The sequence below is a fragment of the Zootoca vivipara genome, chromosome 2 (genome assembly GCF_963506605.1).
Source record: "Zootoca vivipara chromosome 2, rZooViv1.1, whole genome shotgun sequence".
Lineage (NCBI taxonomy): Eukaryota > Metazoa > Chordata > Lepidosauria > Squamata > Lacertidae > Zootoca > Zootoca vivipara.
The window spans coordinates 52,133,965-52,153,307 of NC_083277.1; the positions used below are offsets into that span (position 1 = coordinate 52,133,965).

Consider the following 19,343-nt stretch of genomic DNA (forward strand, 5'->3'; position numbering starts at 1 on the left):
ATATCAGTGGTACTGTAGTTCTGTTTTTTCTTTTAAAAAATTGGATTGTTTTATTGTATTCATTTTCTCTTGTAATCTGCATTGCTATTTTACAATGAAAGGTAGTCTATAAATGATTTTAAAAATAAATAAAAGACTGTGAAGCAATTATCACTTGTGTTTCCTTGCTGGTTATGAACGGGGTCTTGTCTGGGTTCTGGGTGACTTGCTGAACCAAAGGCAACATCAAAGATGTTTACAGGCTGGACTATAAAGCAGTGTTTGATGGCTGAGCTATAAGAGGCCCACAACTCTTTTGCTTCAGCGTGGAGCCTGAAGTTTCAACACTGTTCTACAAATAATGGAACCACAGAGGGGATAGAGGGAAGTCAGGGGATTGGAGAAATCCCATAGTTCGGTACTGTATTAAATGTACAAACATTATGCAAAATGATACAGTTGTTCAAATTTTTATTTTTTATTTCTTACTGTTTATTGTTATGTTTGTTATAATGAAAAACAATAAAAATATTATTTTAAAAAATCAACACTGTTCTACAACAATCAAAAGAATGGTCTCTCTCTTCATCACTCCATTTACCAGTAAGTAAGGAAAGCCTGGGCTTTCTGCCCAGAGTTCCTCCACATATAGGCAGCGCAGACTCACACTCGCATTTATCCAGGCCTGTTGCTACCAGGTCTCAACAGACCTGAGCAACTATGCAAAGAGCCACTACTTCTAGTTTCATGGTGCTGCTGACATATCCCTTCTGCAAAATCTCTTCTTAGCTTTTGAGAAGGTTTCATGCTACCTGCTTCTCCCTGCTGCATTATTGTGTCACCATGGCACTTTGGGAAAAGACAAGAACCTGGCTCTGATTAAAGAGCCTCCCTTTTCACCTAATAACATGAACATATAGCCTGATCTGCTACTGGCATGGCAGACGGGTGATTGCCAAGGGCCTCACATAGTCTGGGAAACCATAGCCCAAGCATGAAAACTCATGGGAATCGGTAACTCTAATCAAATGCATTGGGCCACTGCTGCTTATCTAGAAGGCAGGGGCAAGGCACTGGGAGCTCAGTGCAGTGTTGGCTTACAGTGGAGCCAATCCACTGCTTCCAATACTGTACCCAAACTGTACCTACACTGCCTTGCCTTTTGGTAAGAGGCAGGCTGGAGAGCAACAGAGCCCCACCTGCCAATTCTGTTTCATCTTCCACTACACTATCGCTACAGTCCATCCACTGAAGATTGTTCCTTGCCTTTGAGAAGCTCCATGAAGTGCACAGATGAAGCTGCATTGTGAACAGGTGGGAATTCTAGAGAGATTAGGATCAGAAGAACAAAAGGAAACTGTGTATCATTAGTCAGCAATATTTATGTGTGTAGTTCACTCAAGTTAGGATTACTGCAGGGCATTTGGGATACAAGAAATTAATCCACCTACCTCCTATTGCATTCATCATAAGACTTTAGGAAAGAGCTGCGGGCTTGGTAGCAGAGCATCTGCTTTGCATGCAGAAGGTCCTCAGTTCAATCTCTGGCATCCAGAGGTAGGACTTGGATAGAAGAACCCTGTTTAAACCCCTAGCCTAGAGATCTGATGCCAGTAAGCTTAGTCCAACAGATGGACCAAGGGTCTGACTCAGCAGACTGGGAGCTTCCTGGGTTTCTATCTTGTTGTACTATAGCCGCTGAAGAGTGGTACAGGAATCTTTTAAATAGATTATAAAATGCTGTTTTTACACAGTTTTACACAGTTGTGCCTCTTAGGGAAATGAGAGCATCATCCTTGGTGGCACAAAATTAAAACCAACAACCAGAAAAGCAAAGTACTTGCAGCCCTTGAAGTTCTGAGACAAGTTGTTGAATGTGATGTGCAGGTGCTGCTATTAACCCATGATGTACACTGTCACGTCCCATCAAACAAAGAGAGCATTTGGGGTATGCCGTGCTTGCCCTGTTCTTTTCTGCTGAGTCTACAGAAAGAGCACCCTGAGTCAAAACTTCCAAGTGCAAACTACACGGCACTTTTTCCAGTGAAAGAGCTTTAAAATGTATAAATCCAACCACTAATACAAAAACATGGGGTCCAATAAAATATTGGCATCCAAGAGAAAGGAACTTGTGGCTCTGGAGGCACATAAAATGGCTGAATCATTAATAGCCCTTAACCAGATATTTTATTAGGCAGGAAATTGAAATTCAAAGCTTTTGGCTAATGTGCTATGGAAGAAACAGGACAAGCACACAAAAAATAAATAAATCTGTACACAACAGGGGGGAAGTAGCCTTACCTATGACCAGGAGCAACTAATTATACCTTTTTTACATATTATTCTAAATTAAATGAATTCCCCAAAGCCAACAAATAGTGGATGAATTTGGAAGTAACCATGCTGGGTGGGAAGATAATCTGGGTCCAACGCTTCTTTAGATTCATAGTTTTCTCAATAAAACACATGCAGAACCCTTTTACTAGATGTGCCTTCCAAGTGTGGTGGGGTTGGCAGAAATCCTCCTCTCTGGTGCGTTCACTGCTGCTCCCATTGATATATCACCCTGTAGTGAAATGTGAGAACCTAAAAAAGGGTATAGTATTGTGGAAAGCTAACGGCTATTTTTGGCTTGAAAAGGCTTTTTCAAGAATCAAAAAACGGGACCAGAAGAACAACTTATAATAGACAAAGAGACCTGGGATGTGAATGGGTACAAGTTCACCAGTTTTGCCATTTGCTACTAAATTCCCAACATAAAACTGCATTCCTGCAGGATGCTTATGTAGTTTGAAAAGCTAATATTATCATCTATTCCTATCTGTAAAAGTAAAAAATGTATAATGGGTTAGTTGGCAAATTGATAGGTACTCTGTGTGGACTGAAATGAGTTTGGGAACCAGATTTGGGGCAAAATATTGATGAATTGCAATGGAAGAAGATTGGGTCAACTAAACAAGCCAAATTCATACCTCCCTACTGTAGGGGCGCGGGTGGCGCTGTGGGTTAAACCACAGAGCCTAGGGCTTGCCGATCAGAAGATCGGCGGTTCAAATCCCTGCGATGGGGTGAGCTCCCGTTGCTCAATCCCAGCTCCTGCCAACCTAGCAGTTCAAAAGCACGTCGAGTGCAAGTAGATAAATAGGTACCGCTCCGGCGGGAAGGTAAACTGTGTTTCCGTGTGCTGCTCCGGTTCACCAGAAGCGGCTTTGTCATGCTGGCCACTTGACCTGGAAGCTGTACGCTGGCTCCCTCGGCCAATAACGCGAGGTGAGTGCCACAACCCCAGAGTTGGTCACGACTGGACTTAACGGTCAGGGGTCCCTTTACCATTACCATATATTAGGGGAAATACAATTAAAGTTATACACAGCTGGTATAGGACACTGGTTCAGCTTTCCCATATGACATCTGGGATTGCTCCATTATGTTGGAAGGGATGTGGACACAGAGAGACAGATCACCATCTTTTGTGGGGCTGCCCAGATATCCAGATATTCTGGGGAGTAGTACATTAGGGAATACCTAAAATAATGCATGAATCAATGGATTTCACACCTCACTTGGAGTCCTTCTCAATGAAAGAAGTAAATGAAAAATTTTAAGTGAAAGATTTTTTTGACACCCATGCTGGTGGCAGCAAGGCTATCAATTGCTCAAACGTGGAAGTCCCTGCAAGGTCTAAACTTGGACTTGTAATGTAAAAAACATTTGTCTATTAGCCTTTGCAGAGAACTCATGAAACAGAAACACTGAGAGGAACTTATAAACCAGTGACATTTTTTTAATTTTTTTGTTTTTTGCAGTATGGTGGCAATTTATTCCTAAATTGGTTGCATGGTGCTTTCAAATTGCTCTGCTTTCTTTTGAACCACATCAGCAAGGCTAAGAGGGGAGTCTTGTCGTCTGGGCAGCCCAGAACCTCCATACATACAATCCAGGCTTGTGCACCAGGGGAAGCCACTTTGGTGCTGCTAACACTGCAATTTGACTTCACACTTGCAGGCGCACTCCACTCTTGAGACAGACACATACCAGCAGCAACAACAACAATGAAAGAAACTGGACTTGAAGACAAGTTGGCAGCAGCTTCTCATGTCATGAATATAAGGGCTTGGCTGCTTGACTCCTGCGTGGTCCAGAGTTAACTCAGCGTTTCTCAACCGCTGTTCCGCGGCACACTGGCTGGTGTGCTGTGATGTGCGGCGACGAGAAGGGCGATTTTGCAGCTGCAAACTCCACCTCCCTGGGCGTCCTATTTCTTCGCCCCTTCTAGTTTCCACAGACCAGGGGTCGGCAACCCGCGGCTCCGGAGCCGCATGTAGCTCTTTTGCACCTTTGCCGCGGCTCCGGGCAACTGGCCATGGGCCAACAAGGCTCCGCCCCTTGTCCACCGGGTGCGCTCCGGCTTCTCTCGAGCACGCGGCTAACTGCCGTTCTGCGTGAGAAAGCGTGCGCACGCACTGTCGCCAGTTGACCTCCACTGCCGCGCGCCGTCAACGGCATTTTGAAGAGGCGCGCGCGCTTTACCCAGCCGGCGTTCTAACGGCACAGAGCGAGCGAGTGAGAGCCGAGAGAAAGCCCATCGTGCTTTCCGAGGTTCCCTGGCACTGACGTGGCCGCCGGGAGCGGCGGGAAAGAGAAGGGAGGGAAAAGGGAGGAAGAAAGAAGGAAGGCGGGGAGGAGGGGGGAAGAAAAAGAGGAAAAAAAGAGAGGAGAAAAACGCAGGGAAGGAGCAGTAGCGGTTTCAAAGCAGCGAGGCAGACCGAGACGCCACCCGGTATGCAGCGCTACCCTCAACACTTTGCCCCGCTTTGCTTTTTTAGGCTGAGGGCGGGCGGGGAAGCGACGAGAGGCCGGGCCGGGCGGGCGGTGCTTACGGGACGGCGGGGTCGGGTGGGGTGGATCAGAAACCCGGATCTTTTGAACTCGGCAGCGCTGACCCACCAGAAAGCAATATTTGGCAAGTGTTTCTTACAGTCATAATTATAATATAGGGTGGCACAGAGTTAATTTTTTTAATTTTTTAATGGTGGTGTTCCTCGTGATTTTTTTCACGGAACAAGTGTGCCGTGGCCCAAAAAAGGTTGAGAAACACTGAGTTAACTAATAGAATTGATTACAGGTAGGTAGCTGTGTTGTTTCTGACGTAGTTGAAACAAAAAATAAAAAATATCCTTCCAGTAGCACCTTAGAGACCAACTAAGTTTGTCATAGGTATGAGCTTTCGTGTGCATGCACACTTCTTCACTTCTTCTAATAGAATTGAGTTAGCTAATAGACTGTCACCTGTTTAAAATATCAATAAAAACCATTTAAAATGAATAAATCCTACATAGAGAAGAAAAATTGTTACTTCAAGAGTCTGGGTGAAATTTTCAAAATCCCCCCCTTTAAAAAAATTTTTCCATGTCTGGCAAAAGCAAATGAATATCCTATTCACCTCTCCTTTTCCACTCCAAAAGCAGTGCCTGCCCCAAACAGCTGTTTCCCTGCACACCAGATAAGTGTCAATGGGCCTTAAGATTCTTTATGAGAAGACCATTCACAACCAGCGTGAAGCATATTTCAGTCCCCAGTGGGGGGGGGGAGAGATAGACATTTCGATTGCCTTGCCCACACTGGAAGGATTGCACCAGCCTGCACTCCGCCCCCCGCCCCCCCCCAAGGAAATTCTTGCAGGGTAAAAGTTCAAGAAAAGAATACTGTAGTGTGGAATTGTAGGCACTCGAAGCATAATCCTAGCTTGCCCTCATTAAATGCTTAAAATGTTGCAAAGCCTGGAATCTGCATGGCCTGGGAACTTTTCAAACAAGAGAAGATTGGCTCTGGACAGCAACTGGCAGCGAGTGGCTTTACAGAACAGAACCCAAGAGCAACTTTCTCCATCCTGCTGGCCTCCAGATGCTTTAACTACGGCTCCAAATTGCATTGGCCACGCTGTCAGGGGCTGTTGTGAGTTGCAGTTCAAATAACTGGAAGGCACAAAGTTGGGGAAGGCTGTCCTAAAACGGTCAGTGAAGAAAGGAAGGTCTATCTCAGCACCTCCTAAGCACTCAGCATGTCCTTAGTGAGTAATTTAGCAATGGATGCTCTGGCATCAATTTTAAATGTGAAATAAATAAATAAAAATGCCTCTGGGAAAACTGCACAAGGAAAGCAGTGACTGAAGTGATAGCTGAACAGGAGGTGCTACACACAGGTGCAAATCACATCACCTGGGGTAACTTAGTCAAATGTGCATCTTAGCTCCTTGGCATAAGGGCAAAATAAGCATGTAATAATATGTGTATTTTATTATCAGAGTACCATTCTAGCAATTATGAGATACGTAGCAGCACTTTCTCTTTGGTGGCTCCCTAAGGTCCAGATCCAACTTGTGAAATTTGCTTTTGAAAAGACTCAACCTTCTATTGCATATACTGTACAGTAAGGAGACTGCTTAGCTGGTTTTCGCTTAAAGCAGGAACCCCTTCAAATGGCAGAGTTTTCCCAAACAAGCATGTAGCTCTGGTGTCTCTCATGTGCAAAACAAACATCAAGGGTTCTCACCCCGCAAAGGTAACTGTTCTTATCAGAGTGTGCTTACTACTTCCTTGTGTGTACCTACACACTGTGAAGGAAACTATGTGATGCAGCTGGTCTCAGGAAGTGGAAAATAACATCCAGAAATACTCACAAAAACTCCAAAGGGCGGGGCAGGATTCTGCCTCCTTCCAGTTAATCCTGGCTGTTGACACACTTGCCTCACTTGGCACCTCTCTGGATTGTCACACAGCCAGCTCTTGCTCTTTGAGGATTTTATTATCCCTCCTTACACCATCCAAGCTCAGCCTTCCAATACAGAACTTCTTAGCCAATTCTCTGCTTTCTGCCGCTTCTCTTACTCTCAGGCTGCCTCCTGCATTGCAGCTGGTGGCTCTCTTGCATTATTCCCAAGGCACACACCTGATTCTCTCCCTCTATCACTGCTGCGTGATCACAACTTTTGTTGTGACAAAAGACAAGAGTAAAATGTAAACATGGAATTATATTTTGCAGTAGGGATGGGCCACCTCAAATGTGTGACGAAAATGAGTCAGCTCCTTAGATGAAACAATCTATCTGCAAACCGTAAGTATTTAAAAAGAAATCATTTGTTCAACTTTCTCTGTGTTCTCTGTGCCCTTTCCCAAAGAACACATCACATTTTACTTCACAGTAGACCAACCTCAGATAGTGAAAGAAACTTTCAAGCCACACAATCAGAATAGAGGAAAGGTTATTTCTAAAGCTATCTCAAGAACATATATGTTGCTATGGAGAAGGCTCATGTTGCTTAGCTAAAAGAAATCTGGACACTGATTACATTTGCAAACCCTGGACACTCTTCTGCAAGATCTGCTGTGTCACTTTCAGGCGAATTAGGGCTGGGAGTGAGCTGCAAGTCTGACCGTGAGAGTCTTTTACTCAACAAATAAACTACAGCATGAAAGGACGACCTGTTTAAAAATAAACTACAAGGGAAAGGAAACTGAGAGGGTGTGGGGTGAGCAAGACACTTCACTGTGTCAAGGGAGGATGGCGAGGATGTTTTGGTCCTGCTCCTTTGCAGCAAGGAAAAATGGAAAGGTCTTCCTGAATGTGAGATGCGATAAACAGTGGTCCATGCAGCACCAGCTCCAAACACAGCTACTCCTGCTCAGTGTGGGGTCTGGCACAGGCCTTCCCACAGCATAGCACTGGAGAGATTCAAGACTGTACTCAGTGCTGCTGTTTCACTTGTGCAACAAATGTCTGCATTGGAACTTTCCATTCCTCCCCTTTCCCCAGCAGTCTCCTGTGCACCCTCAAAATCTGCTCCAGGGGGTTGGGGTATATGACAGGGGAGATTTTGAGTATGCATGAGGGACAGAAAGAAGGAAGTCGTCGCTGCTTATGTGGTGCTGGAGACAATGCTGAGCACTCAGGTGAAATTGTGCTAGAAGCCTAACAGCCTCCAATTCATGCACAGCTTGACTGGATATTCTTGATGTTTATGGTTCCATGAAATATTAGACTTACTTCCAGAAACCAGAGGGCCACCCAGCAATCGGTCAATGAGTGTGTGATAAAAGAAATAAGCTACACAGGTTTCTCTTTTAATACACAGACATGCTTATTTTATTTTTATTTTTATTTTTTTTTATTAAAGGTTTTCTCAGTTTACAAAGACATGGGCAGTGTCTCTCATAGCATTTTTACAGATCAGTTTCAATTGTTGAGACATTGGGGAGGAAAAGGGGGAGAGCGGTAGATAAGGGAAGGGGGTGGGGGTAGTGTGACAATGTTTCTAGTTTACTTAAAGTGTGCTGGGGGGGGTTGTCAGCATTGGTTGTGCAGGTTCTTTGTTGTGCATTTGTTTTCCTTTGATGGTGAGAGTTGTTGGGGTTGGCCTAGGATATAGTTGTTTTTTTTTTTTTGTGGTTGGCTGTGGTGGTCTGTTTTATGTGAGTAGGGTGGGCGGGTCAGGTTAGCCATATTGATTTGTATGCTGTTGGTGGATTTCTGTCGTTGTCGTGTTGCGCTGTGTATGTGATAAAGGGGAACCATACTGGGGTGAAGCCGTCTTCTTCTATTTGACCCCGTGTCAATTTCAACTTATTGGTTAATTTTTCTAATAGGGCTATTTCCCATACCGTCTGGTACCATTGGTCCATGTTTACTCCTGCCAGGTCTTTCCAGTGTCTGGTTATGGTGTTTCTGGTAGCTGAGAGTAAGTGGGTTATGAGTTCTTTGTGATGTAGGTGGGCATTATTGTCCTGGAAGATGTTTAGCAAGGCCAGTTCTGGGGTAAGTTCTAATGTTTGTTGGGTTATTTTACCTACTTCTCTTACGGTTGTTCTCCAGAATTGTTGGGCTTTGGGGCATTCCCACCACATGTGGAAATATGTGCCTGTTGATGTGCATCCTCTCCAGCATTTTGATGAGGTTCCTGGGCGTATTAGTGCTAGTTTTCGTGGTGTTAGGTACCACCTGTAGATGGTTTTCAGAGTGAGTTCTTTCCTTTTTGCTGATATGGATTTAAATGGGGGTTTAGACCACATTCTGGTCCATTGAGTGGGGTTGATTTCATAGCCTATATCTTCTTCCCATTGTTTTTTTATTGCGTCTGAGTTTGTGGAATTTTGGTGCAGTATTTTATATATTGCAGATACCATACCTTTGCCGTGACCCTTTGTCGTTAGAAGGAGGTTTTCAAAAGGTGTCAGGGGTCTTGTTGCTGCTGATTTTATTACTGGCTTGTTTAAGAGATACACAGACATGCTTTATCAAAACTTTAGAAGATAGTAGCCTTTGCAATGAAACAGATATACATGTAACCCTTGCAGAGGACTGATCTAAAATCTGTTGTGGTTCCAGAGAGATTTGTGCATGCACCATTTTAACCTTGCTCAACACCAGTCCCGCACTTGAAATGGGGAAAAAAATGACCCAGAGACCTCTGGGATATGCTTCCCACTGTGTACATCTTGCCCCCTCCACATGTCCCTCTCTCCATGGTGAATTACCATGGCTTCAGAATTCCCATCTCAGCCTTGGGTCTAACGCAAGTTGGTAGCTGTTATATTTGAAATTAAGCATGTATGTTTGCACCTCAAAAAGATCAGAAGTGTTCAGATACATTTCAAGAAGATGCCTCCAAAACCCAGAGCTTTAACATGTCCTTCACATACAGGTTTGCTTCTTATTCATGTGACACCATCCACCACTACCACCAGTAAGCAGCACTTTCACCTATGCTCATAGCTTGCATTTCTTTGCCTCTTCACCTCCTATCACCTTTGATCATTGTCCATGCTGGCTGGGGCTGATGGGCATTGTAGTCCAAAATATCTGTAGAGCACCACACTCCATGAGCCCGGCCTCCTCCAGTTTAAATGCGGGTGGTGGTGGTTGGAGGGGTGTTATCTACTTTTCTCTGTGTTCTACTTTCTTTGGTGGGGACATCAGTGTTTTGGTTTGGGGGGGGGCACTGTTGAGCATCACCAGTTTTTATTTTGCAAAATGGGAATTCTGAGGTGCCCACAACAGTTCCTTAGATTTTTTTCCCCTAAGCCCAAAATGTTTGGCGACCCTTGAATCAGGGTGGATAAAAATCAATGATTTTTTTAAAAAAATAAAAAAATCGGATTTTTTTATTTAAATCAGATTTTTTTTATTTAAATCGATTTTTTTTATTTAAATTGGATTTTTTTTAAAATAAAATGCTTTTTGAGGAAAATATATTACCACCCAAAGGTTATTCCATCATGAAATAAAGATTAGTTTTTTAATTATGTAGAATAAGGTTGTATATGTTTAATTTTGGGGGTAAATAAATTCCATTAATCCATTCACATTTGTCATGCTCTTCCAGAGGTTTTTGTAAGATTATTGGGCAGTTTCTCTGCCTACAAGATATTATCACAGGTGCTTGGTTTACTTTTGCAGTTCTCAAAACTGAATTTGACTCAACAGAGATCACATGCCTCTTCTTCCCAGCAAAAATGTTATAACATGAACAGAGTTGAGAAAAAGACCTTAATCCTATTGTTCTACAAACCTATGAATACAGAAACAACCCCTTCAGTGCTAAGTTTCAAGAAGTTCAGTGAATAGAATAGAAACAATATTTTTCTGATTGTTTGGAGTGGACAGTATTTAAGTTTTTCATGTGTAGGCTGGGCTGACAGTCTAAGTTTCTTAAAATATATATATATATATTGTTTTTGTTTAGCCAAATTAGTTAACAAACATGGATGTTTGTTTAAGCAAATAACATGCTGTAATGTTATTGTTTCAGTTGAATAAATCTATTAAAATTGTTATTATTAAGGTAATGATTATTTTTCTCCTTCCTAAGTACAGCAGTAAAGTTGTCCAAATATGAATGATTAACCTATTAAACTGGGGATAAAAAACTAATATGAAAAGTTGTTATTCTAAAAATCTTCATCTACTTGCATATTAAAGTTATACCAGCAAGAATTAGTCTTTATGTAGAAAACTATGATTTAAATCAAGCCTTACTGACTAGTGATTTAAATCACGATTTAAATCAGTTTGATTTAAATCAAATCCACCCTGCCTTGAATTGTGGCGGACACACCTTGGGTCTTCATCCTAGAGACCTAGAAGCCAATCAGGGCTGGGTGGAATGTCAATCAAACAGGAAGGGGTAGAGAGTTAAATGATAGAACCTGGGCAAGTCTTGGAAGGTGTTTGGGCTAGGGAATTACCTTGGTGGATGGGGTCTTGCTGGGCAAGACAAACCAAATGATTTCCCTCAAGGGTAGGAAAAGATTCTAGAAGGGGCTGGGGGCATTTGACCACCTTCGTAGATCAAATGGTTATTCTAGGAGGCACAAGTTTAAAGTAGGCATTTTAAGTAAGGTTCTTAATTTCTTCTGTAAAGTGATTTGACTGAAACAAAGTGCTGTGCCTTAGATGAGTAACCACAAAGCTTTAACCCTCATTGAGTGTGCATAAATAAAATTCCAGTTTTGTTTACAACGTGTCTCAGCCTTACTTTGATCCTCTGGTTAAATTGGTGAAAGCTTTTCCTTTCACATTATTAAGAAACCTTGCTGCTGGATATTAGAAAACACTACAACATAGAAGCGAATCACTGGCCTCTTAAGTGTTACTGACAGGGAGCATCTAAGTTTTAAAGCACCAGGTCACATTACCTCGCTCCCATTGTTGTAAGCCAAAAATGGCATATCTCCAGAGTTTGCCACAGTGATTATTGTCAACAATCAGTGAAAGTGCTGAATAGTTACACAGGCATATGTAAGATATAAGATAAGATATCTTTATTGTCATTGTCCCCTTGCGGGAACAACGAAATTACTCGGTTGCTACATCCACTCAGATAAAGCATTCCGCATAATCCAAAATTACAAAAAGCTAATTAAAAACAGTAAATATACTACAAAATAACAAGTAAAATAAGATGACTTCAAAGTCCGGGCTTTCCATTTAAGGCCAAAATTGCTCTAGAGAAGAAACTGTTCCTGAGACGGCTCGTTCTTGCCTGCATTGTTCTATATCTCCGTCCTGATGGCAGGAGCTGAAAGAAATGGTGACCGGGGTGCGTTGGATCTCTTGATATGTCTAGTGCTTTTCTATGGCACCTGGTGGTGTAAATATGTTAATATGTTTTGGTCCTTTAGTGAGCCAAGCCTTGCATTTTAGAGAAAAGCAGTTGGTTAGAACAGGCCACATGCTATTCTATAAAATATGTCTAATGGTTATTACTGTTCCTCTCCCTGAAACAGAAGACTGAATATAGAGGGAAATCATGCTAGATGTCAACATGAAAATATTTTGGTTTGGGCTCCATGAATTATGGTAACTTTTGAATCTACTGTAGCCACACAGAAAGATCCACAATGGCAGCTGCCAACTATACCACTGAAGTCATGTTTGAATTAGTCTTTAGTTGAATACTTGGCTTGAAAAAACAAAAAACAAACGTAGGATATTTTGAAGCACTGGAACAATTTTGCTTTCTCCAAAGTGGTACATTTCCTTTTTAAAGATTGCACAGATCTAGATATCAGATGGGCACAATGCCATTTGGACATGGGGTCCACAGTGGAATGAAGGGGGGGAGCAGGATTCTCCCTATGCCATTCCTGCATTCTGATGTGTATCTTGCGGCTGCCTCCTCTGTTTCCTATTCCAGAAGCTAAGGGAGGTGCAGACATGGCCTATTCATACACTAAAGAGCAACGCTTTAAATTTTATCCAGTTTTCAACAAATGCAGGCCAAGAATCAAGACCAGGATATTTGTGGGTTCTGTTATTTGCTGGGGAATCTCCCCTCCTTGGAATTCTCACAGGCCCTAACAGCCCAGTTTTTGGGTACAAGCCTGCAGTTGTGTTGCTTACCCATTAATAAGCTTGGTGGTACCTTAAACAAAAGACTTGTGTGTGTGTGATGTGTGTTTGCTGTTAACAGGTAAACATGGCTGCCCCTCTGGAATTCTGTGCCCATTGTTATCTTGAGCTACTCATTCACATTTTTAGGCATTGATCCAAGTGCCTTGATTATCGCTGAAATCATTTGTGGTCCAGATTTCAGTAATAGCACCTATTATTGTTTCTGCGAGCATTCATAAGCTGCAATATAAATTATAGGTATTCAGCTATAACAACTGTTGGAGAGGTGTTGAAAGAGGAGCTATTTTTAAACATCAAATTTAGGTTGGTTTATTTTTTCAAAAAGTTCAAGATGCGGACTGTTCTCAAACAATCTCTCCTAGCTTGGAGCTGCTTGAACACTTTCAGATTTATATTTTCCTTGTTTTACAACACCCCCTATGGTAGATGGATGCTGTCTGTCAAGGGAGTTTAGAAAACCAAAAACTGTCGGAAATTGAATGCTTGCATTATTTTTTAGCATGATTCATTTTACTTCCCTTCTATGATAAGGCAAATGTCCATGACTACAAAGTACTTAGAGAATAGAATCATAGAATCATAGAATCATAGAATCATAGAGTTGGAAGAGACCACAAGGGCCATCCAGTCCAACCCCCTGCCAAGCAGGAAACACCATCAAAGCATTCCTCAAGAATAACTCAACTGAGGATTCAAAGTCTTTACCATTTCCAGTCCTGAGGCTCTCAGATCATTAGATACATCAGTCTGGGCTTCAGCCAGTACCGCATCTGCCTCTGGTGAAAATCTGCATGAGTATTCAATCTAAGGCAGCACAAGCCCAACTCTTCTGTTTTGTGTTTCCTGCATTCCCTTAGACTTTCCTCCATTCCTTTAGCCTATTTGAGGCTAAGGAGACTTTGCTTGCTGACCACAGTCTCTCATATTGCATGCAGTTGGATCTTGAAGCAATGAATATCCAGTCAGAAAGAGAAAGTATGTGCAGCTGACATTTTATCAATACCTCAATGAGATGCTATAGTCCAAAACTACCCACAAGCATGGGTCTCTATGCATATTCCAATGAGAATTAAATGTGAATTTGAGCCAGCCAACAAAATAAATGCAGAAAGGAACAAACCTTCTGGCTAAGACGCAAGTCCAAATGTATGTCTCTGATTCTTGCATTTTGTACTTTCTTCCTACCCATCTTCTTACACAAAGGTATCCATTCTCAAGAGAGACTCATTTGGTTCCCAACCATAACATTGACACTGAGTGACTAGTGATATGGGCTGTCCAAACTACAGTTTTCAAGCCTTTGGGTTTTCCTCTTTCTTGTGAAAACATTGCTAAGCTTCTGGTGTCAGGAAACAATAGGAATTCCTGTCCAGGAGCTGCAAAATTAGCAGACGTCTGTCTTGGGAGGTGATGGAGGAATGCATCTTTGGAGGTGAAATCAAACTGTTGGAAGGTTACAGCACCTACTGTGGCTGTAGAGACTGGTATGTGAGAGACATGTTTTGTTGTAGCTGGGGCAGATTAAGGCGTCTTTTTGTGTTGCTGCACACGCACCATGGTGCTCCTTCTCTCTGCGTTCCTCCCAGCAGTCATTCCTCCTCTGGCCACTGCTATGGATACACAACCTGCCTTCAGGCACTGTGTTCTTCTGAAAGGGATTCCCACACAGCAGCAGTAACATTGCCAGCCTTCCTGTCAAATTTGTACACACCTTTGTAATGCAACAAAACACATCAGCAGGGCTTCAATACAATTGTTTACAAATTAAAGACATTTAAAACATCTGAGAACAATCACATATCCTCCCAGTTAATAATCTCAGGGTCTCCAGGAACGGTGTATTTCAGCCATCAAATGCCTCAGTAAGCAAGTAGGTTTCTTGTTAGTAAAGATGCAGACAGGTGCACTCATTGGGGAGGGAAACGCATTCCACAAATGAGTAACCACTAAAGAGAAGGCCTTGACATAGATTGATTGCCAACTGAGAGGCATCCAGCGGTGGCAGCACCTACAGGGCATCCCACATTGGTTGTAGTGTGCAAGATGGCTGACACAGGATGGGACACTATTTTAGGTACTTTTTATGGCTGTGTGTGCTTACACTTGAATTGGATCCAGTAGTTCACTGTGGTTCTGACAGTAACCAAGCTTTTGGGGGATTAGAGATGGCAAGTGAATGGCTAGGTGAGGAGTGTATTTCTAATATGCAATCGACCCTAGTCCGTATAGCATTACAGCGTTGCACTGCTGAGGAAACAGAATTGACATTTGCAGAGCAGGCATTCCAAATATGTATGTGCTTTAGTCATTCCTAAGCTTACTACTGGTAGTTCAAGCTCTGCAGACCTCACAGATTCAACCGGAATCGCCCCAGTCCATGAGAGTGAGAGCAACAGGAAACAACTCAATGTGTACCTTGGAAGTGCTAGCCCTGGTTGAGACAGTTCGGGCAACTTTACAAGCACATGGAACACCTGGAGCATCTTCCCTTGCTATCATTCATGCTACCTGCACTGAGATATGATCATCCTGCCCCGAAGCTGGCTAAAGAAAACATAGCCTTGACAGCTGAAACAAAGCAGGCCATGGTTGTTACAACTTTCTCCTGGGAACACAGAAAGGGTGGGTGGTGGGGGCTCATAGCTCAGCAGCAGAGTGCATGTTTTGCATAAAAAAGGGACCCTGGCATCTCCTGTTCAGAAGGCTCTCAGAGAGCAGGGCTGTTTCCTGGCTGAGACCTTGAAGAGGCACTGCAAGTCAGTGCAGGCATTGGCTAGATGGAGTAACAGAACCATCAGCCTGTATCCAGCAGAGCTATCCCATTAGCACAGGGTAAGAAACCTTAGGCACATGGGCCAACCTTGGCCCATAGCTGCCAAATTTTCCCTTTTCTCGCGAGGAAGCCTATTCAGCATAAGGGAAAATCCCTTTTAAAAAGGGATAACTTGGCAGCTATGCCTTGGCCACCAAGGGATCCAGTTTGGCCCACCTGTCAAAGCAGCCTGCATTATAATGACATCATGTGATTGACGGGAGGGTTGTCCCATTCCCTGTCAAAGTTGGCCCATAGGTTCCCCACTGCTGCATAAGCAAAAAGAATTCTGCCTGAACAATAGGACTTCTTCTCATTCTCATCTTCCTGCTCCCCACTCCAAATATGCTTGGGGGGATTGAGGGAACCCCCAGAACAGGATTTGGGGGAGGCAAAAGAGGGAGGAGAGAGAGAGAGACAGAGACAGAGAGAGAGAGAGAGAGAGAGAGAGTCCTGCTGTGCAAACAGAAGACATTGCACTAACAGAACAACTTAGCTGGCTACAACGCATAGTTTTTAACCTGCTGTGAGTTGCATCTAATGTTTTGTAAGAGTGGTAGGTTGCTACTTGGGGGGACCATGTATTATTATTTTCATCTCATTTCATTTTAAAAAAAAATTATACCCAATCTTTTAGGAGAGCTCCCTTTAAGGTGGCTTACAAACCACCTTAGCAAAACATCTCAATCAGTAAAAGCAATAAAACAACATAAACATAAAACAACACATCTAAAAAGTTCTTTTAAAAATCACACAGAAGAAAAAAGAACACAAAATGAATGGGAGAGAGAGAAAAGCAAGCCACACAATGACATCAGAAAATGTTGCAAACTTCTAATAAATACACCAATACATGGTCAACTGCCTAATGTGCTTTGGAAAAGTGAACGTAAGAAAAGCCCTGCTGGATCAGACTAAAGCCCCATCTCAGCCAGCATTCTGCTCCCACAGTGGCCTACTATCTGGCTATTATGGGAACCCGACAAGCTGGACATGAGCACAGCAGCACTCTCTGCTCCTGCAATTCGTATTCAGCATATTGCCTCCAATACTGGAAGTGATTATACCCTTTGATAGCGAAAAGGGGCAGAGAGGCCAAATAAAAATCAACAGCAAATTTTACACCTAGGCTTGCTCAGGTGAATTGAGTGGAGTTTCCAATTGTTTAACTGATCCCTGCAGCTGTGCTTTAGCAATAACTACTTTATGCAGTTATTATCAAGCGATAATGTTCATCTTCATGCTGTAAAAAGCTTCACCTGTTGATTTCTGCACAACAAGCTGCTGCTAAGGGCGCAAGACCAAAGCTGGCTGGTATTTCCTTCCTATTCAGTTGGCAGTTCTGCTGGATTTTCATGTACGGTACATTTGGCATGCATTATATGTGCTGCATTTCATAAATGAGTGTTCCTGGAAATGATCTGTTCAAATGTGTGCTACATACATAGCAAGAGAGAGCACACAGAGGAGAAAATACGGATGTTGACATGTGTGCAACTTTGCCCCCATTTCTCCACAACCACCTATATTACTTCATTCTCACAACCTTCCTGTTCTTGATCCCTAGGACACTTCACACTTCGACAACCCAGCCAGGCATTGCTTCAAACCCAATGCCAAGATCCCTCGGACCTGCCATCCCTGTTCTTACACCTTCTCTTACTCAACTCAGGAAATAAGTCATGATCAAAGCTCTTCAATGGATTCTATCATCCACCACCTCCCTGAAGAACGTGGAACTCGGTCCCAAGAATCTCCATGTGGCAACTGGGAGCCAATAAGAGACCCAGCAAACAAAAAAGTACACATGGGACCATCCCAGCCTGAACTACTGAGACACACAGAGAGAGCTGTTAGCATGTTCTACAGGATAAAATGTTGGATTGGTGTGATGTATGAAAACAAAGAAGTACAGTACAGTACTTCTAAGCCTCTCCTGTACTTATTGTGGTACAGGTGAAGGACCAACTCACAGCAGAAAGATACTGGCCAAGGTAGTGTGTTCACATTCTCATTGTTAACCAACTTAAATAAACTGGAAACACGTATGCACACATACACACAGCGCTTCCAGACTGCCATTATTTTCAGGTATGGTGGTAGTAGTAATAATAATAATAATAATAATAATAATAATAATATTTTATTTATACCCCGCTCTCCCCAGCCAAGGCTGGGCTCAGAGCGGCTAACACCAAATATAAAACAACTAGTTAAAATACAATTCAACAACAAGACTAAATACATTAAAATTAAAACTAAAAATTAAAAATGGTACAACATCTTCAAACCTCCCCACAAACATTTCAGAATGAATGCTCCTTAAAATCGCCAATGTTGCCTAATTCCCCTGCAAACAAATCACTATGAATGAAACATTTCTTCTGAAAGCGCCCATACACACAGAAGCTTCAGGTGTGGAGGCAGACTTGGCTTTCTTTGGAAAACCAGGGTTCAAAACCTAACTGTTCCCTCGACTGCCTGGCCCATGTATGCAACTCGCTCGAGCCGCACTTTCTCAGCCTCCATTGCTCATCTGTAAAATGGGAACATGAAAGTCCCACCTCCAAAGATTATTTGGAGGCTAAATAAGAAAAGGCGGGCATTAAATATGTTTTTTTAAGGGGGGTGGGAATGCTTACTACTGAGTGAGGTGATAATCATAAGCTTACCTTTCGATGAGAGGCGAAGTCGAGGCACGCTGCCCTTCGTGGCACCGCAGCTGGTAAAGGGGTTCCAAATGAGGCACCACCAAGTCGCCAGGGCAGCCAAAATGTATCCACCTTTCATGGTCCCTCTCTTTGCCTCTCGCAGGGAGGCAGCCGCTTCTTCCCGTCAGCTCAGAGGGGCTGTCTTGTCACCCTGACCCCGCTTCTCCCGTCCGTGACAGGGACGCCCCTCAGTGCGCCGCTGCTGGCGGCCTGCTAGAAGTGGCGGCTCCCGCAGCGCGCGCTTTCTCTCTCCACACTAAACGAGCGCGACGCGCCCTCAGGAGTTCGAGCCGGCCGTGCGTCTCCAGCAAAAGTTTTATACAAGGCAGGGCTCCACCCAGCTTCTCAGCAAGGCGATCGCCAGAGACCCAGAGAGCTGAGGCGGGGAAAGGACGCGGGAGGGAGGCGCGGCCCGCCTTCAAGGACTTCCCGCCAGCCGCACGCGCCTGAGGCGACTAAGCTGCCCCACCGAGCGCGAGCCACCCCCCAGGGTGTGGGTGTGTTTGTGCATGTGTTACATTTCTCCTACCAGTGCTGCCCACTCTCTCCTTCCGCTGAGACGGGAAAGCAACCGCCAAGTTAAATGACTCCCTGCTGTAACTCCAAGCTGACTGACTCCCGTCCATTCTCACGAAAGGGGGATGGAGTTGATCCTTGGAATTGGGTTTGGGGATCTAATCTCCTGTAATATTTCCCTACTACACCCCCCTCTCCATGCCTACAACAGTTTTTCCATCACAAAGAATGCAAGAATGCATTCCCCACACCCAGCCCCATTTCCCCATCTGAAAAATAAATTTATATTGATTCCCCACTCTAGCCAAATGGACACAGTCCAGCAGTGTCTCTCAGGTTCTCCTTACTGCCAGATGTGTCCATTTGGGCTGCCCCCGTTACCTGCTCCTTTTTGTTTCTCGCACTGATCTCATTTT

The 19,343-nt window shown here is 43.5% G+C and overlaps 1 protein-coding gene across 1 annotated transcript in view; it reads right to left on the reverse strand.

The window, feature by feature from the left end:
- SEMA3G (semaphorin 3G) overlaps window positions 1-18,880 on the reverse strand; it is an 81,393-nt gene extending 62,513 nt beyond the window's left edge. Inside the window, exon 1 of the mRNA XM_035106093.2 lies at window positions 18,373-18,880. Coding sequence (XP_034961984.1) covers window positions 18,373-18,490 — 118 coding nt within the window. The 5' untranslated portion in view covers window positions 18,491-18,880. The remainder of the gene's footprint in view (window positions 1-18,372) is intronic.
- Window positions 18,881-19,343: the final 463 nt, after the last annotated feature.